The 25,713-nt window shown below is 45.3% G+C and overlaps 1 protein-coding gene across 1 annotated transcript in view; it reads left to right on the top strand.

Annotated features, from left to right (window-relative positions):
- Positions 1-24,951, top strand: part of LOC137143488 (protein MROH8-like) — a 32,711-nt gene extending 7,760 nt beyond the window's left edge. The window contains exons 2-12 of the mRNA XM_067533285.1: positions 10,733-10,965; positions 13,236-13,375; positions 14,355-14,477; positions 15,084-15,163; positions 15,742-15,886; positions 17,541-17,636; positions 18,704-18,808; positions 19,595-19,730; positions 21,156-21,265; positions 22,565-22,717; positions 24,721-24,951. Coding sequence (XP_067389386.1) covers positions 10,733-10,965; positions 13,236-13,375; positions 14,355-14,477; positions 15,084-15,163; positions 15,742-15,886; positions 17,541-17,636; positions 18,704-18,808; positions 19,595-19,730; positions 21,156-21,265; positions 22,565-22,717; positions 24,721-24,951 — 1,552 coding nt within the window. The remainder of the gene's footprint in view (positions 1-10,732; positions 10,966-13,235; positions 13,376-14,354; positions 14,478-15,083; positions 15,164-15,741; positions 15,887-17,540; positions 17,637-18,703; positions 18,809-19,594; positions 19,731-21,155; positions 21,266-22,564; positions 22,718-24,720) is intronic.
- The last annotated feature ends 762 nt before the right edge of the window (positions 24,952-25,713 follow it).

Genomic DNA, 25,713 nt, shown 5'->3' with positions numbered 1-25,713 from the left:
GTGAGCCATAAAGCTGCTAAAGTGACCTAGCGGAGAAACAAATAAAAGCCCACTTCTGCCACCCTCCCACACAAAAAACTGGACTCTCCTCGAATTTAAAATGGTGTAAATCTAGAGTAACTTCACTATCTGCTCACACTGGTGTGTAATTCCATTGACTTCAGTCTGGCCTCTAGAGTAGTACCTTACTCTGGGCCTGATCCAAAGCTCGTTCAAGTTACCAGGGGTCTTTCCAGTTACTCCAAAGGGCTTTGGATGAGGGCCTCCAGATTCCTGCAGATTCCTGAGGACAGGAGATGATAAACGCCCTGATCGGAACAGGAAATGATGCATGTGAAAAGTATTTGTAAAACAGAAATAAAATAATAATGGGTCACATCTTCAGCTTCAGTGGAGCAACATTGATCTGAACATACGAGTCACAATCCCCTGGGCAGCGTCATGCCTTCCTTTGCGGTGTTTGTACAGTGCTTGGCATGTTGAGGGTGCTTCCAGACACATAATGTCAGCTACACCCATATGCCCTTCGTGTTTTGTGCCATTCCAGGAGCACAAAGCAGCTGTAAACCTGGTTTATGCAGCCACTTGAGAGTTCTCCCTGTGTAGAACACTTGGGTACCGCAGATGGACCACAGAGGCTTCAAGTCCCAGGTTTAGTGTACAGGAATAGGCTGCCTCACTAACAAACCACCCCCTGGGCGAAGAGGGGAACATGCTGATTCTCCCACAGCTGGTTTGACAGATCTCTTCTAGGCACACCACAGACCTCTCTGTTAAGTTTTCTAATTGCATTTGCTGGATGTGCAGGTGCTCAGAGTAAAGATTCTTTATTGTGGGTGTGGATTTTATTGAGACCTTTCCTGGGTATTTAGGTAAGTCCTATTGTTGACACTGGATCAACTAGTTAATTGCTCCTTTAGCTAATCGGTGTCAATTTTGTAGTCTCGGAGAGGCCTGAGTGCATTTTATCAATCTATATAAATAAATAAAAGGAAAGGATATTTGGATGAATTCATTGCAACAGAGGGAAAACTGGGTATTATTAATATTATTACACCATCTGTGTGCCTAATGCTTTCTAGAGGTGGAATGCTGATTTAAAGGGTCAGCTAGAGAAGCTTGCATCATAAGTAGGTCACCCAAGACAAAATATCAGCCAACATCAAGAAACATGGGGGCAGGCGCCACCGAGATAATGTACATCGGCCTGAGAGACTTCAGAAAAAGAGCAAGGGTACCTGGCAGGATGAAGGATAAGAAGCAAGGGCCATGACTGATGGGAAACATTAATCTTGACAATTCACATGACTCCACCTGAGGTCTGTGGGGATGGGGTCTGAGCAAGGAGTTAAAAATATGAAACAGTTGCACTGAGCTAAGATCTGAACTCCCAGCCAAAGACAAATAAAGCTGCTACGGAGGAGGCCAGCTATGCCACCGTTACTTACAATGAAAGTGCCTTACTAAATGAGTAGTCTTGTTGAAACCAGTGGGACCCTATGTAGTGAGCTACTAATCCAGAGACTCCACAATGTCTTCTAGGGACTGTTTAGTTACTGTTGATTTTGTGTGGAGGCACTCAGATATGACGGTGAGGGGCAGCAGTATAAAACCAATAGTTAGATAGATCATCAGTGTGAGTGTAGCTTAGACCGTAGATCAGGTCAAACTTTCCACCAGAAATTTCCAAGATACGCTGTAAAGAAAGTCAAACATCAGATTTAAAACCGAACAATCTGCATGAAAACCAGCTAGGAATTTCACTACTAAACTCCATCTTGAATCTCCCCGCTGATATATGGCCTGTATTGTCATATGTCTCCAGTGGTGTGGGGGGTCTTCTATATTTTCAAGGAAAACCAAGCCAGAGATGCTTGACACTGAGAGTCCATTTACTTATCAGTTACATCACGGAGGAATACAGCTGTTCATGTTTATAAGCAATACTCATCCGCACAGCACACATGCATCTGTTATATAATAAATATTATATGAAGATATAATCTTGTACTGCAATAACTTGTTTGATATCCTGTCTTTTCATCTCTTGTCTTTTATAATGATGACCTGTTTAGCTCTGTGTGAAGTCTGTTTTTTATAAAGGCATTGAAAGTGACTGACCTTTCTGATTATTTCTGAGAAGTACTGACTGAGTTACTCCTGGAGATGCATCCTCTCTCTCGCCTTACTCCAGAGGAAGGTAATAAATAATAGACGAATAACATTATCCTTAGTACTATTTTGCACTTCTGTAGCAACTTCCAACTGAGGGTTTACAAGCAGCATGGAACAGAGCCTCATAACATCCCATTTGACGTAGCAAAATATTATCCCTAATTCACAGATGGGGTAACTGGGCATAGAGGTGTTTTGTGACTTATCTAAGGTCTCCCAGCAAATCTGTAGCAGACTCAGGAATTCAACCTGTATCTCCTAACTCCAGATGTGCTTTGCCATGAAACCACCCCATCCCAAGGAGATGGAAACAATGTGGGTGGGGGGTTGATGGTCTTTGGTCAAAAAGTGAGCTCAGCTCTTTGGCCATGCCAGAGAAAACCAGCCAATATAGACCGTGGGCACAGTGTGTTATTACTGTAAGATGAAATGCTCTGTGGCACCATGGTTGTGCCTGATGACACCTTCCAGCCTGTAGCACCACCTAGAGGTAGTCTAGTGAGCTGAGCTTCTGAAAGACACAGGCTGAAGAAGCCTGATTCTCTGCAAACTGAATTTTGCATCCGTTAGGGAATGCTGCCTTTAGGCTGCTTTTATATTTCATTTAAGCACGACAGGCCAGATTGTGGCCCGCCGTTACATGGCTGTGCAGCAATGTACTGGGAAGCAAGACCCTGGCCACACTCACACTTCCCTGTGCTGCCTCTCCACATTCCAGTTGCAGGCATGGGGGGATGGAGAAGAGTTGCACACCTGGTATTCCATCCCCATCCTATGCAGGTGGCTGGGGAGTCGGTGGAGAACGGTAGAAAATGGGTGGAATCTTGGCTCGACTCCTCCCAATACAACAGTCAGCACATCTGATCTGGTGCAAGGGGAAGTAATCTGCTGCTGGTAAGGGTCATTAGTGGATTCCCCCAGGAACAAAGGGCAGCAGGGAACTATTGGTGTCTTGTGTAGAGAGGACCAGAATCCCCATGCAGCATGGGCTTTTCTGACTCAGCTATATCTTCCACTGTAAAAAGGTGAGGGGATACTTGTCCCTTTCCAAGTGTCCTCTTGCTGTCAACAGTTGCAGAGGGATCAGTGGCTATTCCCCGAGAAGGCTCGCTGTAAGAGATTACATTTCAGCAGGAAGCACAGACACAGTAGATCCCCGGGATGTCTAATCATCACAAGGCCTCCACGCTCTGCGCTTTAAATCTCATTTGAAAGGGAGCGCCTGTGGCAGTGCAACATCCCGACGCCAGGCTGGGACACTGGGGGCTCACGATGGCTATATCACTGGATATATCATATCCTACAGGACTATGGAGGCCTCCTATCCAAATACAGACCTGGCCTAATCCTAATTAGGCTGAAAGAGCTGGTGGGATCATAGTTTGGGAGACTACTTCTAGCTCGGATAAATAAAGGTCAGCTATAGGAATAATACAGGACAAAGTTTATTTTTAAAGGTACAGCACCTCACAATGTTGTACTCATGGTTACGAAATCATACCCATGCTGGAATCATACACTTGGATCCCAGGCTCTGACACTGACCCCCGGCAAGGTAATGGAGTGGCTGATACAGGACTCAATTAACAAAAGAATTAAAGGAGAGCAATGTAACTAATGCAAATCAACATGGGTTTATGGAAGATAGGTCCTGTCTAACTTGATAGCTTTGTCTGATGAGATTACAAATTTGGTTGATAAAGATAATAGTGTTGATGTAATATAATTAGACTTCTGTAAGGTGTTTGACTTAGTACAGCATGATATTTTGCTTAAAAAACTAGAATGACACAAAATTAAATGGCTCACATTAAATGCATTGAAAACTGGCTAACTGATAAATGTAATTGTAAATGGGGAATCGTCATTGAGTGGGTGTCTTTCCAGTGCAGTCCTACATGGATCAGTTCTCGGCCCTATCCTATTTAACTGTTTTATCAATGATCTGAAAGAAAACATAAAATCATCACTGAAAGAGTTTGCACATGACACAGATTGCAGGAGAGGTAAATAAGGAACAGGACAGGTCACTGATTCAGAGCGATCTGGATTGCTTGATAAATTGGGCACAATTAACAATATGCAGATTAATATAGCCAAATCTAAATGTATGCATCTAGGACCAAAGAATGTGGGCCGCACTCACGGGATGGGAGACTCTATCCTGGGAAGCCGTGACACTGAAAAAGATTTGGGGGCTGTGGTAGATAATCGGCTGAACAAGAGCTCACAGTGTGACATTGTCTCCAAAAGAACTAATGCGATCCTGGGATGTATGAAGAGGGGAATCTTAAGTAGGAGTGGAGAGGTTATTTTCTCTCTTTATTTGGCACTGTTGTGACTACTTCTGGAATACTGTCTCCAGTTCTGGTGCCCACAGTTCAGGAGGGATGTTGATAGATTGGAAAGGGTTCAGAGAATGATTAGAAATATGCTTTAACTCTACGAGTAGCTACATGGGGAACAAATATTTAATAATGGTCTCTTCAGTGTAGCAGACACATCCCAGTAGCAACCAAGGGTAGCTGAAACCATGGAGAAAGGTCACCAGTTTGGAGGCTAATGGTGGAACAGAGCCAGACTAGTACTTCCCTATGCTGGCAGAATCCCCAGGGGGTGCAGCTGATTTGGCCATCTCAGAACACATGGGCATTGCCAGTTATTCTAGTCCCAAGCGAAGATAAAACTCTGCTTTTGTGTGGTTGTGAGACATCTAAATACTATTACAAAAGCATACACAGCCAGTCCTATAGATTGATGATATTCTGGACTAATTTGGGGGTGCTCAGTAATTCATTACTCTGGATTTGGCCCATAGATATTGGCAGGTTCTCATACGGAAAGAGTTCTGTGAAAAGAGAACCTTTGCTATTGGGCTGCATTGTTATCATTCAGTTCTGCTTTTGGGATTGACCAATGGGTCTGCTGCCCCTCAGAGATTAGTAATTTAAGCACGTTTCTTCTGCTTGGATGGTATTATGACATATGCACCATCCAGCTAGAAGGAGCATATCCAGTGTCTATGAGCAGCGCTGCAGAGAAGCCATGAGGCTGGGTCAGAATAAGTGTCCATTTGCAGAACATGCTATGAAATTTTGGGGACAGATTTTTGTCAAGTGGCATGATTACTCCAGATCCAATTCTGCTCAAGGCATTCTCAGTTCTCCATCCCACATGGTATCATTGTCAACAGGGCAAACCCCAAAGCCTCTTTGCAAATCGAACACCACCTGGATTGAAGTCTAGCTTGGTTCTTAAGGTGGCTTGCCTGGATGTTCAGTGTACATCCATCATTGGCAATCTTATTGCGCCACCAAAGCTTTTGGCGATCACGTGATCACTGGCTGTCCCTTGGTAAACACACCTCATAATTCATTAATGTTCCATCCTAATAACATGTCCATACCAAGAAAGCTGTTGAAACTGAATCAGTGATGATGGAGCTGGTTGGTAGGTTTGACTAGGAATATCTTCATTATCCTGCTAATTAATATTGAGAAGCCGCTCCAGACGATGAGAATAGAAAATGTCAATCTGCCGCTCTTCAGACTTACTTAGCATCCATGTTTTCACAGTCGTACAACAGAGTTGGGATAACACGACGTCCCCACGTGGCATTAGCAATTAGCAACTGTCCATGTCTTTCAAGCATGCCCCCATGGTATCGGATAATAAATCCTTTCGGGGGCTGGATTTTTATTACCAAAGATTTGTACATGCCTCAGGCACTTGACAAAGCCAAGATGATGGACAGAACATCATACAAACTATGTACTAGGAGATCGGAACTTAAAAGATGTTCTTTGAACAGTCATTTTCCTACTCTTGTTTTCTTTTCCAGTCGTTTAACTCAAAGCCAAAGAGAAACTGAAATGAGGAGGATTGTAGATACTTAGAACAAACCAGACCACTATCCTCAGGGGAAGTTCTGAGTGGTGGTTGGACCCATAGTTTCAAAGGTAGATAGGTGCTTAACTCCCATGGAAATCAAGAGGAGAATCTAGGTCTCGGTGTCTGTGCTGGGTCAGGGTGTGTGTGTGTGAGACTATTGCACTGAGGGTCTCTAGCAAAGTCTCTGTTCTGTTTAATTCACACAGTCTGAAGCTCCTAGTTCTACAGCTGCTAGAGGGAGCCATGCCAGCCATGAGGGAGCTAATAGGTTTTCCTTCTGCCTTCCCCCATTGCCAGCTGAGAGATACTTTGGAAAAGGCCTCAAAGTAAGGGGAAGGAACCCCAAAGAGCATGATGGATGGGGGAAGGATCTACTTAGCAATGTATTGAAGAAGAATGATGAGGGAGTAGCCACCCAGAAGCCCCCAGGGAGTGACCATTTCCACCAGATAGCATGAAGTTGTGTTTGCTGGAGAGAGGGAGGGTTTGGAGTGTACAGGTCACTTTCTCCTGCTCCAAAGACAAACAATGGTCCCATGGTTTGTGGGTGGACGGGGCTGAAGAATGTTAGTTTTATCATAGAACCTGCTGAGATTCGAGCCCCATGGTGCTGACACTGTACATACACACAGGGTGTGTCTACACTGCAGTTAGACATCTGTGACTGGCTTGTGCCAGCTGACTCGGGCCCGGGCTAAAGGGCTGTTTAATGGAGGTGTTGTTACGGTAAAACAGAATAAAAAAAAGGGTCTCTCTATTGAAGGTCTTTACCCTGCTGGATCTATCACCAGTGGAGCTGATTATAAAGGACCACAATGCTCAGGGTTTTGCAAAACACAGGGTGACAATTTATTAAGTGACAACAAATCAAAACCACTAACATCAAGAAGGATAAACAGATGGGGTCCCAACGTCCCAGGTCCCAACGTCCCAGGTCCCAACGACCAATAATACAACCCCTGGTTCCCCAAAAGTCTCTCATGGCTCACTATTGTTCTTCACTAAGACCGCTGAGTGTTGTTTACGGTCTGGTCACCATCTGCTTCAGTCCCAGGTCCTGCTGTCAGCGGCTTCTCTTCCTGGTCCACAGGCTATCATCTGTCTCTCCACACGCCAGTCCTCAACTCTTAAGGCACCCTCCCCACACTGCCACTCAGTTGGGCAGTAAGCCTGTAGGGGCTGAGTGTCCTTTTATTTCCTGCGGTTCCTTCAGTCCTGAACCAATGAGAGCCTGGGGATTTTCCCACCTCACCGTTGTGCACACAGCACTAATCTTGTGCACCCGGCACCAAACCTTTTGCACACCACCCTCTCAGGTGGTGCACACGGCACCAAGGTTACGGGCCTTCCCGCCTTTTCCGGCTGTTGCTGGGCAAACCTGCCCTGTTGGCACCTTGCCAATCATCTTTGGTGTCTGTGTCTTTGTTAGACTCCATCTTAACCAAGATGGAGTTGGGCCTAGTCTTGCCAGCAGGGGGACTATGCGAACTATTTACATAGATAAAAGCACATCACAACATTTCCCCAACAGTGTAGCAATCAGACTAAAGGTTAGTCCACATTGGTTAGCCACCTGCTCACAGGGAAAAGTAGGAATTTATGCCCCATTTTAGACAAAACCCTAACTGTGGAGTTGTGACCATAATGCTTTATGTCCCTTATATGGTTAACAACCGTTGGTCATTCCTTTATTACCCACCCGTGTTCATGGCAACAATGACATAAGTGCTGCAATGTGACATCACTATGCCATGATTTGAACACTGGCCCTCAGTGTCAGTTGCTTTTACTTCGACATCAGGAGAGGCTGGGTGTTGTGCTGGCTAAAGTCCATTTCAGATCGATGATCTACTCTATTACAGGGGGGGGAAAGTAAGTGGACTTTCTTACTGAACTGCTTCTCCACATGGCTGTCCTGCCTGATGTTCAGCCCACTTTGCTGAAATTCTGTTTGCAAAGGGTCACCAAATGAAATTTGGTTTTTTGTCCCAGATTGTCACAGGTATTTAGGCACATAACTCAAAAGCACTGAAATCAATGGGAGTTAGGAGCCTAAAAACCTTTGAGAATCTGGGCCTTTGTTCTATTTTCTATCTCTCACTCTGGCATGACAAATGCCATCCTAGCAGAATTCAGGAGGCAATCCAGATGTCTGATCAGGGGCTACTTCTGCCCTATCTCTCTCACACTCGGTTCTTTAGTTCAGTTGTAAAAATTGTGGCAGATAGGGAATAACTCCAGAGTTAATAAGGCTGCATGTTAAGGTTACATTTTGTTAACCCAATAAGGATCTCCAGAGATCACTGAGACGTTCCCAGAGGGGGAAAGTCTTTCCGTGTCTCTTCCACTGATTCCTCTCTGGGACCCTGTTGTGGGATCTCACTCAGTGTCCTTATCCCTGAAGCAGGGAATGATAAGGCAGTGGGTTCTGTTCCAGGCCTCCATTCATCTGAGGCTGTAGACAAGCTCCATACATATAGACCCCAGAGTACACAATAAGGGGAGTCTTCTCTTGACTTAAATGGCCTTAGGATCTCGCCCAAATACAGGAAAAATAAAAGGATGGCTCCTGCTGTCCCTGTAGCAGAGTGTGGAAAGGAGAGGCTCTTTGCTGTGGGACTGTTTTCTCGGGGTGCAGAATGGACAGTAAGGGATTTCCAATTCAGGTCTGGGGGATTTGGGGAAGCTGACCCCCATTCTGTGGCCTCACGCTCATAGCTGCCATAATGGGTAGGAATTGGGCTAGAGATATGACCTTTAAAATCTGCCTTCAAGTTGATTCTCCATAATTCCCCATCTTCAATAAAGAATAACATTTCCTTTCCCCACGATGGTAGATCACTTTGGTTTTGTACTGCCCATTTCAATTTTTAAAATGTTACAGCATTAGGAAGGAATGGGCAGATACTTGTACATAATCTTTAACTCTCTTGGGGTGCAATTCGCCCTTGTGCTGAGGGTCAGCAAAAAGTTGTGTACCTCTTACATCCCACTTACATAGCCTTAGACAGAGTGTGATAAAATGTTGCAATTATTGTGAAAAGTTGTAATTTTTCCTGCTGTCTCACATGGAGCACAAGTATGTCGATTAAGATTTAAATCTTTGATAGAAGATTTAAGTAACATTGTGCTCCAATGTGATATTTGAATATAGCTAAGAAGTATATTATGATATTGACTGATGACCATTGAGCCCGTAATTTTAGCTTTGTAAATTTCCTTCCCCATCTTTGCTCATAGTTTAGTTATTGGAGGAAACCAATGTTGCTGAAATTATTAAAAATGGTTAGAGTCACAACTTTTAAAGCAAGTCAACTTTAGACATAAAATGTGTCAGGTTTTATGGGCCAGCTCCTTAGCTGCTATAAATCTACATTTACTTTACATTTACATCCATTGAATTTAATGAAGTATTCTAATTTTATACCAGCTGAGGATCTGACTTACCAAATGCATTATTCAAATGAAACATGTATGCAATGGACAATGTTCAATGTCTCTTTTTTAGAAGCACCATAACTGAATTTTGGATTGGCAAATATTGTAATACATAGATATATGTTTGGATTTTTAGTTGATTTGTAATTCCACTTTTGATGTCGTCATTGGGTCAAATTAGTTTTAAATTGCCTTTTTTTTCTCTTTACAAACATTAACTAACTAATTTTCCTCATCCCCGGGAGGTACAGGAGAGTCATGATCATCATCCCCTTTTTGTAGATGGGGAAATTGAGGCACATAGTGTGGAAGTGAGTTGCCCAGCATCACACAGTGAGTGGCAAAATCAGGATTAGAAATCTGTTTTTGATTTCCAGTCCCATGCTCCAACCATTAGCCCACACTGCTTATCCTTTGCACAGTTTTGAGTATATTTATTGATTTTATTAAAGCGAGGATGTTCCAAAAGAACCCCAAACCTTTGACAATATACAATTTGCATTGAGGATTTATTTCTGTATTTTAAAAAAAAACTAGATTCCTTATAGTTGAGCATTTACATGCTAAAAAGTAAGGAAATTCTCAGCTGAGGTTCCGGCACCAACCTTTAATCTGTCCCCTAGCTAATTCTCATCTTGTTATAGAATCACAGAAACGTAGGGCTGGAAGGGACCTCAAGAAGTCATCGAGTCCAGCCCCCTTTGCTGAGGCAGGACCAAGTGGGGTGAGATTCCCAGCTCGAGGAGACATACCTGCGCTAGCTCTCACCAAGCTAGCATGTTAAAAATAGCAGTGAGGCTGTGATAGCACAGGATGTGGGTTGGGCTAGCTGCCTGCATACATACCCATAGGCTCTGGGTGGGGTTGTGCCCCGGGGCAGCTAGCCCCTTGCGCCATTGCCCATGCGATCCTAGCTACACCGCCGTTTTAGCAAGCCAGTGCGAGTATGTCTATGCAAGCTGGGAATCACACCCCCAGCTCCCTGGGTAGACATACACTTAGTTGGGGGGGGGGTGCATGGTCTCAGGACCAGATCCTCAGAGGTATTTCCATGGAAGTGAGGAGCCTAAATACCTTTGAGGTTCTGGGCCCCAGCTGCTTTGCTGTCTGTGGCTCATGGTCTCTGGAAGACAATGCATACATCCTCCCTTGTTTCAGGCTGGAAATTGTTCCACAGACAATAAGACTGACTGAAACAAAATTGGCGACCTTGGCTGGCTTGTTGCAGGATGGATGTGCACAGCTTGCCAGGGGAGGAGGCGAACGCGGCTGCTGATGGTACATCTACCTTTGAGCCATCTAGTGGGAGCCTGCCTGAGACAGAGCTGGCTCGAGAAGACGCTCAGGATGACACAGCCAACGTTGCTCCTGAGCGGGGTGGGCCCATCCTGAGGTGTCTAAAGCGGATCTTCCAAAAAGGGAAGAAAGGAAAGACGAGATGGCTCAGAACTGTCACGACAGGTAAAAGGAAGCGCTAAGGGGTGGGAATGGAGGGAGGCAAGGTCAATCGCTAACCCCATGTGTTCAAAGATTTGTGGTGAGCCCAAAAGCCCTTCCACTTAGGAGACGCTGCGGACAAGGTGCAGAGAATCGGGGGGAAATCTCAAGGAAAAGGTGGAGGAGGAGAGAACAAATCAATGCGGTGTCTACGCTGTATAGCTGCTATGTGCTTGTGCCGGCACAGCTTTGTGGGTGGGTGGACGGTGGCCTTCCATCTCTGAGACCGCAAGCAGCTCGAGGGTAGCCCTTTGTTCTGCACAGTGCAGCGATCACGGCTGGGGCATGGCAAATAAATAACAAGCCAGCAGTAATCAACCGCAGCACTAATCATCCCTGAATCTCCCATAGATTTGAATGACAGGAGAAACGGTTCCTGAATTCGGACCGGTTTGGCAAATTCCGGATCTCCATGGGGTCCCTCCGTCCCCAGTATGAACACAATACTTACAAGCCACGGTATAGACACTAGAATCCGGGTGTCTCCAAGGGGCTGACTGTCAGACCCCTGTATTTTAAGGCTCTCCGGCACTGATTGAGGTGATGATGCTCCCAGAGGCTGTATTCCTCTGGGAATCTCTCGTTGCTGGAAGAGGAAGGGCAGCTTCTATTTTTCTCCACCACAGACTCCTCCCCTTTCTCTTTCTTATCCATGTAGTGAAGTCATTGCTTGGAGCAGGCAGAACAATACAATTACCTGGGTTGGAATGGGAGTCATATTTCTGGAGCCTAAAACCTGATTCTCATTACACTAGGGCCTCTTTTCACAGTTCTGGCAGGTGTACATCTCTCTTAGCAACCATAAGGGGGAATGGGGCGGGGATAAAATGGGAGCCCAGCTCTGTGGCCTCTGCTGTGCACCCAGAACTGTGCAAGGGAGACACTCCATACACACACTCTGGGCCCAGCTGGTGCCTCCCCAAAATAGGCCCTGCTCCTGGTGGGCCCTTTGTTATTACAGTAATGCCTCTGTTAAATAACAGCTAGAGACTGACACTTTTTTTAATGAAAGCTTAGAGTCGGCAGAACAAGCGGGCATTAGCAAAGAGAAGCCAATATGCCATGCCACCACGGACCATCTCACGCTGAGCCCTGGTTTTGTCCAGTCTAGTTTTGTCTTAAAAGCCAATGTTTCTCAAACAGTGGGTCGTGACCCCCAGGAGACGACACAGGGCAATCAGTGGGGTCAGGAGCACTGAAAATTGTATTACAGCCTCTGGCAAAAATAATCTTGCTCCCCCACTCCCTGAACCCCTTACCCTTCAGGTCAAATGACTAGCTCCAGACTGCTGCTTTCCCATGCTGCTGACAGCAGCAAAGCAAGATATGTGAACCGAATCCTAATTGCAAAAGCATCAGCCAATACTATTCAGCCATATTTAGCTGGCTGATGTTCATGCTATTGGACAAATATATTATTTTGTTGGCCTATACAGCACAGTGAGTCCTGGTATTTCTTTGGGTCTGTGCTCATTCATTTCCAATTAGAAGGCCCAAGATATTTCTTGTTCATATTATCTAAGAAATAAAGGAGCTAGAGGAGGTGATTGGATTCAGGAGAACTATCTTCTATTCCCAGCTCTGCCAGTGAGCTGCTGTGTGATTGGTCCAGTCACTTCGCCTCCCTGTGCTGTAGTTTCCCCAGCTATAAATATGGCGGTCATAATACTTGCCTACCTTTTAAAAATCATTTGGAGATCCTCAGCTGAAAAACTCCATCTAAGTGCAAAGGAGTCTCATTCGGAGTCTCTTCTGTCTTGGCTTTTTTAAGGAATCCCCAATTTGATTCTGATTTTTATCACACCAATCTCCCTCCCTTTGAGAGTCAGTGGTTTATTTCACCTGCATCACGGTTTCCTTCAACTCTGATCAAGCAGGATATAGATTTTCAGTCCTACCCAAAACAAACAGTGGGAATCAAACCAATCAAGCCAACAAACAGAAGATAACCCTATCCAGAGCAGAGATATTTTACTCTGGAAAGGGAGACATGATGGTGACTCCTGACTTTCCACTAGGAACTTTGCTTTTGCTAATCGATTTTAGCTGGAAGGTGCTCAGTTGCCGCGGTGATGGGCAGCAGTATACAACTCTAAGGTAGACAGACCATGTCCTTTCTTTTATTTAAATAAACTGTCTTTTGGGCACCAACCAGTCCATGAATGACACCTCAGGTCACATTCGTTCCCCTTTAACCAGTGATGATAGTACTTTCTTTCCTTCTGTCTTATTAGTCCCAGATATTTCGCGGATGGAGACTATTTGGGAGGCGGATGAAGGTGGACATGAGCAGCATGGCTCTGCTATGGAGGGAGCCATGCTCTTGCTGGAATCATGGAGAAACACTATTGACTACTACAATAGTAACAAAGAGGTATAAACGTTCTCCATCAAATCTGTAAACTAGTGTCCCCTCGCACCGTCCATTCCCCCTGACCCAACCTGAGGCATCCCAGGAGGTTTATCATGTAGGGTATGACTTCTCTTCAAACCCTTTGCCTACAGCACTCATCTTTTCTTCTTTCACTTACTCCCTACAATCCAGCCTCTGGAGGCTTCTCCTATTATACTTATTATGTACCTCCTCCTGATACACCCCACAAACACTGTCTGGTGATCTTGTGCCCCGTTTTTCTTTGGTATCCCTGATTTGCAGGGATTTCCCATTGGTGATGTATTGAAACCACCACTTGGTGCTAGGTTCAGTAGGTTCTTGCCTGGCTACTCACCTGCCTCACACTAGCTGTTGGGTCTCAAACTAAACGTTTGCACTCTAGGTCTTCCCTGGTGACTGCCTCTCTTAACCATTCACTGATAAAAGAAATGGGTCCAGCGTTATAGTTTATACACATGGTCACGCTAAATCTGGCTACTTGTCCTACAGAAAACAGGCCCTGTGTGGAGTTCTCCACCTACAGTCCCACTGCTGTTCTGCTTGTTCTCCTTGATCCAACCCTTCTCTGAACAAGTAGCTCGCACAGTCAGGTCCTTGGGGTGTTTATCCTACACAGTTCATCATTTCGCTGGGAGCCATCATAACCTTTCTTAAATGGTCAACTCTTGGGAGTTGGGCCTGTATCTTCCTTTGTGTGCAGACAAAGCCTAGCATACTGTGGTTGCTGCCAGGATGCATCATCCTCCTCAACTCACCCAGATTTCTGATCCTGCCTATGCAGGAACCAGTGTGATTTTAATGGGAAGAGACTATTAATTGCTCTACGACATCGCTCAGTCCTCTAGATGGAAGGTGTCTGTGTGGAAGGGTTTTGAATGAATGTATAGTACTCTACCTGATGATGTTCTCTACCTAAATCCTTTTCACCCTGATATATTTCTGTCTCATTTTGGTTTAGGATGTCACTATGAAAAAGAGCTTCTTACGACTCTTGTCTGTTCTCAGCAAGACCATCGACTGGCATAACATGCCTGACTTTTTTATTCACACCTTTGCATCAGACACTGTGGGAGTCATAGTGGTGAGTAAATAATATACACTGGGTCCATGTTGTAGGATGGAAAAGACTGACGAACTGTGAGGAATACGTATGTGCTAAATCCGCTCTAGGGTCAGTGGAATCTGGAGAGCTGTAAAGAACTTTGTTGTATACAAAAAGCAATTGTTTCACTGTGTAAAACTGAGGTCAGCACCGCTTGATTGGACTTATTAGGGTGAATGGACAGAGAGAGGATGTTGGTAGGTGGGAAGCAGGAGACAGGTGGACAGAGATGGATGAGGAAATGAGTGAGTGGATTTGTAGGTGGGTGAAAATAGATGAGATCCCTTTAGAAACTAACATTGGCTGAGCAGCTTAATGATCTGGGAATTCCTCAGTCGGAAAGGAATATCCTTGCTGGGCTCCTTGTTACTTTGGCTGGGCTCCTTGTTACTTTTGGAATGTGATGTTCTTTTAGCTGGAGATTTATCAGAGACTCTGGCCTGGGGCTTTTCTGAGGCCTCCAGAGTTAGCTGGGATGCTGGGGCTTTGTATAACCTCCCCAGTGAACGTTGTGTAGGGGAGTAGGACTGACTCTGGGAGCCCTTGAGTCCTATCCACTATGTTTGCTCCCTTTGTGACTTACAGGAGATGATAAAGAAAGAACCTCGGGAGTCTCTCTGCAGCACCATACGTCTCCAGGCCATGGCCACCATTATCGACATGAGGTAGGGTGACTTCTCATTTCTCTGGCCAGCCTTCACACCTGGCTTCTCACTCCGCATTCTGTGGGATCAGAGCTGCCAATAGCAGTCCCTCAGTGAATACCTTCTCCTCTTTAGACACCGAGGACTATTTGGGGAGGAGCTGGGGACTCGTATATGAGCAATTTATGATTTTCTTCCCTGTAACATTATAATCCTCTTTACTCCAAATGCTTATCAAAGCCAAGAGCGCCTGTAGCCATTTGAGATGATTTTCTTTCTGGAGGCGCCAGCTGAGTCATTTCCTTCACTATTTTGTGCAGCATTTCTGAGCCGGATTTACTATTCAGGTACTAAAGGCAGCAAGCCTGTCCCTGTCTTCCCACGCTGTTCCTGTATCCTGTTACTCTTTGCCAGTGTCTTACTCTTACATTGTTACTGTTTGCATGGTCTTGTTCTCCTGAATAGTCCAGATGTCTTTTAGCGTCACGCTCCTTCAACGTAACTCTCTGTTCATGTCCTCGCCATCTGAATGCCCCCATTAAAGTCTCCCTTATGCTTCAGCCCCTCAAAGTCCAACCCAGGCTTCTTCCTTTTACCAGCAAAAAGCATGTGGTGAAGGCCCTGGGCTCCCACAAGAGAAGGATCCTGCTGAGAACGTTCCTCAAGAGCGTGTTTTCCCTTCCACTTGTAAAGACATTGCATGCGCAAGGAATGAGCAGCACTGCAAGTACCCAGTACATACAGGTAACTGGTTATCCTACCCTGATAGGACATTGTCACAGAAAGGCTTCCTGTTACCTACTTTGGCCCATAGTTGTGATATGTGACTATGTTGGTCAATGCTGTCAGCGAAATTTCGCATGGAACGACATTGCGGATTATCAGTTGGGGACTTTCGCCCTGGTCATTCGTCACATGCATACAGCAAGTGGCTGCCACGTTCCCAATTATGAAAATGATCAGTCAGTTTTCCATTAAATAGGGTACTACTGGGGATCCCATTCCGGGTGTGAAGCTAGAATGAGGCACGTTGAATGAGGAACCCAGACTTTGACCTTGCCCCAGATGGTGTTGCCTATTGTTTGGTCACTGATCAGGTATTTCTGCTGTGTGACAACAATCCCCTCCCACAGCTAGATCGTCTTGCATGAAGGGGCTGAATAAAGTTAGAGTCATGCCGCACTTGATACAGCTTGAACTTAACTTGGGTCCCTACTTTAAAACTGCAATTATTTGCGCTCACATGGACCCCTGAAGTACCTGATTTCACAAGTAAATCCAGTACTTTGACATCTAAGTGATCAGCATGACAGGTGACAAGAACTGTAAGAGCAAAACTGCGCCTACAAATTGTGGGTGTAAACATGGTGGCAAACCTCTGGCCCGTACTGTCAGATCGGCTAAAACTTTCCGGGCCTGAACTTTTTTCTCCTGAAAAGCCACTTATGGCCCTAAAGATGAAGAGAGAGAAATTACAGACACTGGACCAAATTCACTACCAAAGTCAATGGAATTTAGAACATTTACCCCAGCAATGAATTTGCCACACACTCTGCATGCTCTCTGTAACCAAATTATTGGCGGAGAAGAGTATCTAAGAACTAGAGGAGTAAAGAACAAAAACTAGGTGATAGATTTATTAAATAAAGTGCTATTTATTTCCAATGTTCAAAAACCTCATTTCAATGTAGGATTTTCTTTAGCTATATGATTTTCCTTACCTTCTGATAATGGCTTTGTTGCATGTTATCTTCTCAAGGGAGGGCTTGATCAATTAATTACATCAGGCTTTGGGGATGATTTAGAAGATTAGTTATAATAAAAGGGTCATTTACACTGCAAATGTCTTTCTGTTATCAGTCCCCTTTGGTTTATAATGGAAATGATGCTATCGCAGGGATAGAATGATTCACCTGGCTTTCTGTGTGATTGTCGAGAGCACAGCTTTAAACCATATCAGGCCAAAATCAGTTGAAACATGAGGCTTGTTTTTCTCCAGATTGATGAAGAATTCACTGCCCAGAACAAATCTCATGGCACCCAGATTATTGAATAAGTGAAGTAGCTAATTATTTAGCAACTATTGTATACTAGAAGTATGTGCCAGACCCTTAGCTGGTATGAGTCAGCATAACTTCACTCAAGCTGATGGAGCTATGTCGATATGCACCAACTGAGGATCTGTCCTTATTTCTATAGACATTGTCCTAAGACAAGGTCTGAACTATAATACCTATTCGTCTGTGACTTGGAAGTCAGAAAGGACGATTAGATCATCTAGCCTGACTTCTTGTATAACGCAGGCCAAATAATTTCACCCTGTGATTCCTTGCATCAAGCTGATGACATAAATTCTCTGTATAATCCCTGCTGAGCGTGGTGGTTCCACTCCTTTCAGGCTGTCTTCACTGGAACATTGCAGACCCTCAACGAGATGCTCCAGAGTCTGATTTTAGAAAATCCAGTTCCATCTGAGCTGGAGAGGATCTTGCAGGTAAACAGGATCCAGAGATGCAGGTTGGAGGATGGTAAGAAAGGGAAGAGGCAAAGGAAAACCTTGTTAGGAACTTGTGAGGGAAAGGAGAGTTAAAGAAAGAATAGAGTGCCCCATCTCCACAAGAGTCTCCTGGGTGGAATCCTGTGTTCTGCTATTTAGGGCATATGTGACACAGTTCATGTAGCACGGGAGAGTCGTCTGTTTCCATCTGTGAGCTCTGAAAATCTCTTCCATTGTTACCCTCAGTCTCTTTCCTGTCTCCTCTTGGCCCTTACATCACAGCGTCCGTCTCTCCAAATGAGGATGTTATTCCCTTTAGTGCTCATCATTGCTACTGCTGATGCAATTGGATGGGTTGCTCCCAGGATTCAAGTCCCCCATGAGGGCGGCCACCTGGCCTCCACAGAGCTCCCAGCTCCAGGGGTCCCAGAGTAAGAGGCTGCAATAGGAACCAAGACTGCCACTAACTACAGGCCATGAGGGCTGACCCAAAGTCTGCAATCATGTAAGAATAGCAGTTTGCCTCCAGCTGCTGTTATTTTGCTGAATGAGATGCAGGATTGTTTGGCTTGTCCAGAGAAGACTTATCCATTCCCTTCCTTATATAGGACCTAATCTTGCAAGGGCTAATCCAATGCCCATTGAAATCAGATGGACACCTTTCTGTTTGATCTAGGGACTGATCCACGTCAAAACTTTCATTGACTTCAGCTGGTGTGTGACTGGGCCCTTAGAGAGACCCTCCGATCTGGGGCAGGAGGGTGGGTATTGGAGTCCTCTGTGAGTATGATTCCGGTTCTATGAATTAGGGTGAATCCAGGACAGAAAGTTGTGACAGGATGGGATCTCATGCGTGGGAGGGATCCCTGTTCTGAATGCACTTCGCTTTCATGTGAAGAGGAGAATTCCATGTGTGCTTTGAGTCTGCACAAAGCAGAGGCAGCCTGTATCTGTAAGAGTGAGATGATTCAGCCAGAATAAAGATCATCCTTCGGGGATCACTTGTATACACGCCCCTTTTCCCCTGTTATTTTTAACCATGACCTCTCTTGCTTTTCCTGCAGCTCATGGACTCCTGGATGCAGTCCAGGGAAGATTACCTGCGGGAGAGGGCTGTATGGAGCAGCATATTGTTGCTAAACTTCGTGGCCACAAAAGTCGAACTGGATGTGAGTAGCTCTTGACTTCTAGTGACCTGATTGCAAACTATGTCTACAGTGCATTCTCCCATGCCAGCGAGACTTCCTGCTTAGAAGCATGTTGATGGGCCCCACAATGCAATGCTCCCTAACCGGTGGAGGAGAACCCTATCTCATTGCCCCTTCATCATCCTGATCGAGATGGGGTGGGTGTCTCATACACCTGGCAAGTAACTGCAGTACACTGGAGGAATAGGCCCCTGCTTTCCAGTGCAGGAAAGGCAGCTAACAAGGGGCATAGGAATAACAGGTTTTTTCTATTGTTGGATCTAATGAATCTCAGAGAAAAGAGATTTCAAAATCATAGAGACTGAATGAACTGTTTCAGTAACTCCTCCCTGCTTGAAGACAGCTGCCTGATCTGGTCTTGATTAGAGAATTCAAGGGGATCAGGCTGCTCATTTATATTCCAGTATTTTTGGAAAGACATTTCATCCACAGGTAGTTCCCTGTTTGCCTCCGTTCCTCATTCTAATACCATGTGATACTTTCCTCTTGTGGAGCTGCTGACAGTTATCACCCTGATCTTGCTCCTGCTGAATTACGTGGCAAAACTCCAGTGAACTTCTGTGGTTCAGGATCAAGCCCTATGTTCTGATTCTGGCTCCCAAGCCTTTTTTGAAGAGGAAGAGTTGAGGATCATGCCCCATTATAGAAAGTGACTGTGTGGATATAGATAGATTCCTTGCCTAGGACACACTGCCTGCTTTACCTACAGTGATAATGGATTCTTCCTCTCCTCTTTTGCATAATTAGGAAGCATCTCCATTCACCAGGCTTGGACACCTGGTTGCAGTACTGGGTATTCGCTGTGGGGATCCCATCAAGGCGGTGAGCTCGAAGGCGGCAGTGGGTGTTTGTCACCTCATCTCTATTGCACAGCGCCAAAAGAGTAAGAGAAGCACTAGAGACTATGGACGTCTAAACACCACTTCTGGGAGCTTAAATGCTAGAGTCTTTCCTCAGGCAAAAATCCATTCAGGATAGTGCCTGAGTGAGACATAGCGCATCTGGCTTAATATTTATTCATTGCATTCCTTTTGTTCACAAGAAGGCTAACGGCATATTGGGCTGCATTAGTAGGAGCATTGCCAGCAGATCAAGGGAAGTGATTATTTCCCTCTATTTGGCATTGGTGAGGCCGCATTTGGAGAATTGTGTCCAGTTTTGGGCCCTCCCACTACAGGAAGGTTATGGACAAATTGAAGAGAGTCCAGCGGAGGGCAACAAAAATGATGAGGGGGCTGGAGCACATGACTTACGAGGAGAGGCTGAGGGAACTGGGCTTGTTTAGTCTACAGAAGAGAAGAATGAGGGGAGATTTGATAGCAGCCTTTAACTACCTGAAGGACAGTTCCAGGGAGGATGGAGCTAGGCTGTTCTCAGTGGTGACGGATGACAGAACAAGGAGCAATGGTCTCAAGTTGCGGTAGGGGAGGTCTAGGTTGGATAGTAGGAAAAACTTTTTCACTAGGCGGGTGGTGAAGCACTGGAATGGGTTACCTAGATAGGTGGTGGAATCTCCATCCTTAGAGGTTTTTAAGGCCCGGCTTGACAAACTCTGGTTGGGATGATTTAGTTGGCATTGGTCCTGTTCTGAGCAGTGGGTTGGACTAAATGACCTCCTTCCAACCCTAATCTTCTATAATTCTATGATTAAGAGAGTGCCATTTTCTGTGGCTCTAGAAACAAGCACCTCCTGTCTGACGGTCAGCCTGTAACTCCAGCCCTGACTTTCAAAGAAAGGATGGGGAGAATACAGAGAAAGGCAACACGAGTTATTGCAAACTGAGAAAGAGCTGAAACTAGTAGACGTCATTCTATCAGTGGGACTGGGAAGGATCAGTGGGGACACAAACACAGGGGATTAAATGCCACCACAACAATTATATCCATTAGAGATGGCCAACACCAGCACCCCAAACACCCCAGAACTTCAATGGGTATTTGAAATCTTGATCCAAATTTGCAGCTTGATTTATGATTGTGTTATTCCACTTTTATGCCACTGAAGTGTTTAGACTGGATTCCAGTCACCACTTGATAGATCTACTTAACTCTGTATATAGTGTCAGGAGAGTGATTGATTTTCCTCTGGGGCCCTGATTCAGCACAGCATGTACGCACATCTGTAACTTTCATCAGACGAGGAGTCCCATCGAAGTCCCTGGGGTTACTCGCCTGTGTAGAATAATGTATGTGCTTAAAAGCTTTGCTGGATCTGGGCCAAACAAAGGTGAAATCCTGTGAAAAGTGATGAGAGCAGAAGCCAGGAACCAGAATGGAAAATTGAGCATGTTATTAATGTGTATTTCAGTTGCACAGTTGGACGGAAAGAATGTGGAATGCCCTGAACAGAGGAACAAGGAATTTCTGCCTGCTTGGAGCCCCACGGTGGTTCTCAACAGCCCCTCTAGGATTGCAGAGGTAATCAGGCCCCAGAAAGGCCATAGTTAGGCACTAATGACCATTCTATATTGGTGTCAATACAATATGGCGTCCCACCGCTCCAGACCATTGCCTGTCCCAAGAACACCCCATATCTACTGTGAATGGCTTACCCACGAATACTAGTTCCTGCCCTCGCTCGTCTTCAGACAGAAAAGCTCTTTGTGGCTCAAAAGCTTGTCTCTTTCACCCACAGAAGTTGGTCCAGTAAAAGATACTAACCTCCCCCACCTTGTCTCTCTAATATCCTAGGGCCAACACAGCTACAACAACAATGCAGACAATAGATGCTCATAGTGATCTACTCTCTAGTAAACGACTTCCCAGCCTGGAGAGCACAGCCACCCTGTTCTCCCCTTATTGCCAAAGGGCACAGGGTCCTGGCTGGTCTGGAAGGGGACTCTGGGAGGGTCCTAGTATGTTCTCCTTATGGAGAAGGTTGAGAGCCTACTGCGTTAGCCCTTTTGGTTGTTAGGAGCTGTGACAGTGAGGTCTATACTATATAGGCCTGATCCAAAACCCTCTGAAGCCAGTGGAAGCCTTTCCATTGATTTCAATGGGCTTTGGATTGGAGTAAGTCAGGAAGTGTGGTTATGATGTCATAATCAGGACTTGGATGCTGTATTCATGTAGGGATGTGTTGTAGGAGGGTATCACATACATTCACAAAGACTGAGCACTGAAGCGGTCACTACAGATATTACCACACTGATCCCAGTTACTACAACTTTACCATTGGGGGCAATTGCTGATCTTTCAATGGTGAGCCTTGCACCTCAGACACCTGGGAAGCTGGTGTCTGACACCACTAAATGTAAAGTCAGAAGTGCACAACAGCACTGTGGGTCCCTGTAATGGTTTCAGAAGTCCTCTTGCCTCTGTGTGAGCAACAAGGTTTTGCAGCAGAAGTCTTATCAGCTGCTGGGGCCCTGTAATATAAAGGACTAAAACAGATCCCCTGAGAAAGTGGAGGGGACCTGCAACCCTCAGATGGGGTTATCTCTGGTCTCTAGTAGTTATCAGTTATTCCCTGTGGAATCAGGAAGAGGCCTTTTCTCACTAGGAGGGTGGTGAAGCACTGGAATGGGTTACCTAGGGAGGTGGTGGAATCTCCATCCTTAGAGGTTTTTAAGGCGTGGCTTGACAAAGGATGGGATGATTTAGTTGGGGTTGGTCCTGCTTTGAGCAGGGGGTTGGACTAGATGACCTCCTAAGGTCCCTTCCAACCCTCATCTTCTGTGATTCTTTGTAAGTTACACTTTCTCCCATATGCTTCAGATCTTTGGAGTCTATTTCAGTCCAAGAGAGTGGACAGATTTCATTCTGACTGTTATGGATGGCCTGACAGATCACTGCCACAATAACTGCCAGCCGACTGCAGAGGGATTGCTATCTGCCGTGGTGAACAGTGGTGGGACTAAAGTGGAAAAGGTATGAGGCACAGCTACTGATATGGATGGCAACTGGAATTCCCAGTGCTGGGAAGTCATACATCCAGAGAATTAAAGGCCAGAAGGGACTGTGATATCACCTAGTCTGATTCCTGTATATTGAAAAACATAATCCCAACTATAGATACAAAAAGCTGGGGTTAGCTGTTACCACTTAAGAAAGAGATCATGGAGTCATCGTGGATAAATCTCTGAAAACATCAGTGTTAAGGCCCCTCCCTCAGTTTTTGATTCGCTGACAGAAGCAGAAGTTCAGAATCCAGCAGCAGGCAATACAATGGGTTTATTGGGATAATTAAGCGAGCATCAATTTTAATTTTTCACACCAGTAATTTTTCCTTTCCTTTACTCCCTGTTTGACCTCAGGTTTTATAGGGTATTTTAATCAATCATTTTAAAAAAATTTTACAAGGTAATTTTTTAACCAATTATACCCCACCGCCTTAACTGATTACAATTAGTTATGCGACAGATAGAAACAATTGAAGAATTAAACAGGAATTATTAGAAAAGTGGTTACCATAATGACCAAACAATACAAAGTGTAGATTCTACAACCACAACTGCTGACTAGCATTTAAAAACCAGACAGAATGCTAGCAAACAATTTTGTTAAACATTTCAGGATCTTTTCCTTATCTGGAGGCGTTAGACTGGGTTGCCTTCTTAACAGCCTGGTATTGCCTTGTTTTAATGTAATTTGTTTGGAACGTGCGGATGTGATCATATGCTTCCCAGTCCATGGCTGTCTCTACTGCTTCTGGTTTTGCTTAGCCAAAGTACAAGGCCTCAGACTGTCACAGTGAGAGAAGGGCCATAGACAGGCGGCCTGTAATTTTGATCCTTTGTCTCTATGCCCCTATAACTAGCTAAGTGATAAAAATATACTTAAAAATTATAGGCCTTTACAGGCAGGCCTAAATATCTATATTCTAACAATCAACTCAATGTGCAGCGGACAGCAGTCAAAAAGGCTAACAGAATGGTAGGAAACATTAGGAAAGGGATAGATAATAAGCAAATTTCATAATGCCACTATATAAATCCATGGTATGCCCACACCTTGAATACTGTGTGCAGTGTTGGTTGCCCCATCTCAAAAAAAGGCATATTAAAATTGGAAAAAGTATAGAGAAGGGCAACAAAAATGATTAGGGGTATGGACAACTTCCATATGAGGAGAGATTAAAAAAACTGGAACTGGTCATCTGAGAAAAGAGACAACTAAGGGGATATATGATCGAGGTCTACAAAATCATGAATGGTGTGTAGAAACTAATAGGGAAGTGTTATTTACTGTTTCACACATACACAAACCAAAGCACATCCAATTAAATTAATAGGCAGTAGGTTTAAAACTAGCATAAGGAAGTACTTCTTCACACAACACGGTCAACCTGTGGAACTTGCTGCCGGGAGATCTGAAGGCCAAATCTATAACTGTGTTCAAAAAAGAATTAGATAAGTTCATGGAAGATAGGTCCATCAATGGCTATTATCCAAGATGATCAGGGGCACAACCCCATGATCTGGGTGTCCTTAAGCCTCTGACTGCCAGAAGCTGGGACTGCACGACAGGGAGGGATCACTCGATAAATTGCCCTGTTCTGTTCACTCCATCTGAAGCACCGGGTGCTGACCACTGTCAGAAGACAGGATGCTGAGCTAGATGGACCATTGGTCTGACCTAACATGGCCATTCTTATGTTCTGCATGGCCAATGAGTTTCACCCAGTTACCTCTGTATTGCGCAGTAGACAGGACTCATCCCTCTTGAGCCTCTGATACCTGGTCTTTGCTACAATGCACCTTTTAAGGCTCTGAAACGAGCCCTTGCAATAAAATAGGAAATCGTGACTTTTAGACGCAACCCAGAGGCTGACACTCTTTCTCTAGTGACACTGATGTTTTCTCTGGCCCCAGCCGAAGGATGGGATGAGCATCTTGTCCCATCTCATCTGGTTCCCTCTCCCTCTCTCTCAGGTGGCTGACCTTGTGGCTGGGGTTTGCAGCCGGTTGGATTCAGTCCAGCAGCCCAGCTCCCAGACGCTGATGATGAAGTTAGTGGGCTTGTTGGCTGGCGAGGCTGACCATCAGGACACAGTGATCTCATGCCTGCTGGAATACTCCTTCCCGACAGACAGGTACCAAAGGCTGCCACTAGCCTGGCCTAATGTGATCCTTTGGGGCCCTATATCAGCTCCCCACTACTAAACACATTGTTTATTCTTACTAAGACAAGGTCTAAAGTACTGACTCTCCCACCTCTACAATGGGCAAATTACCTGCCCCCTCTTCCTGATGGCTCTTCTCTTTTCAGCCACAAACCACAGAGAGCGAAATCCCTCTCCCCTGTTCCCTGAATGTGTCTTCCCACGTGCAAGACAGAAGCTCTCATTCCCAGTCTGCTTCTCCCTGCCCCTTGTACTTGTTCCAGATCTGCCTGTCGGAGGGGTTTTCAAAAGCACAATCCCCCAATCTATAGTCACTGGTCATGGGAATGGGTCCTGGAGCAGTGGGTGGATTAAGAACAACCTGTATCACCGGCCTCCACTGAAACCCTCCCTCACACAGTTGCCCTGACAAAGCGCTGAAGAGATCGGAGCCATGCTGCTGCATTTTCCCTTTTTTATAAAGGGAATTGAATGGTGGTGAAAGGCATCCCATGGACACCATGGACAGTGCAGTCCTCAGCGGCTGCCCAGGCAGTGACAGTGCAAGCTTCCTCCACATTGCCCCTAACAATACCCTGAACTCAGAGCTGGAGGGGCCACCTGCTAGGCCCAAAACTGGTTCAGCCTCCATGTCCCGTTCAATCCCTGAACCTACCAACAAAGGCCACGTGTGGTGGTTGACTCTAATGTGGACAGTGAGCATTAGGAAACCCTTCATTTCATATAGGCCATCTGCTGCCAGAAAGGCTGTATTAGCCATCAGCCAGTCTCAGGTCATTACCCATCGAAGCCAGATTCACAC

Source organism: Emydura macquarii, unplaced genomic scaffold (assembly GCF_026122565.2).
Source record: "Emydura macquarii macquarii isolate MOO-44397 ecotype Brisbane River unplaced genomic scaffold, CSIRO-AGI_Emac_v2 contig_3328, whole genome shotgun sequence".
NCBI lineage: Eukaryota > Metazoa > Chordata > Testudines > Chelidae > Emydura > Emydura macquarii.
Note: the sequence above shows the minus strand (reverse complement) of the source record. Positions and strands in the feature narration are given on the sequence as shown.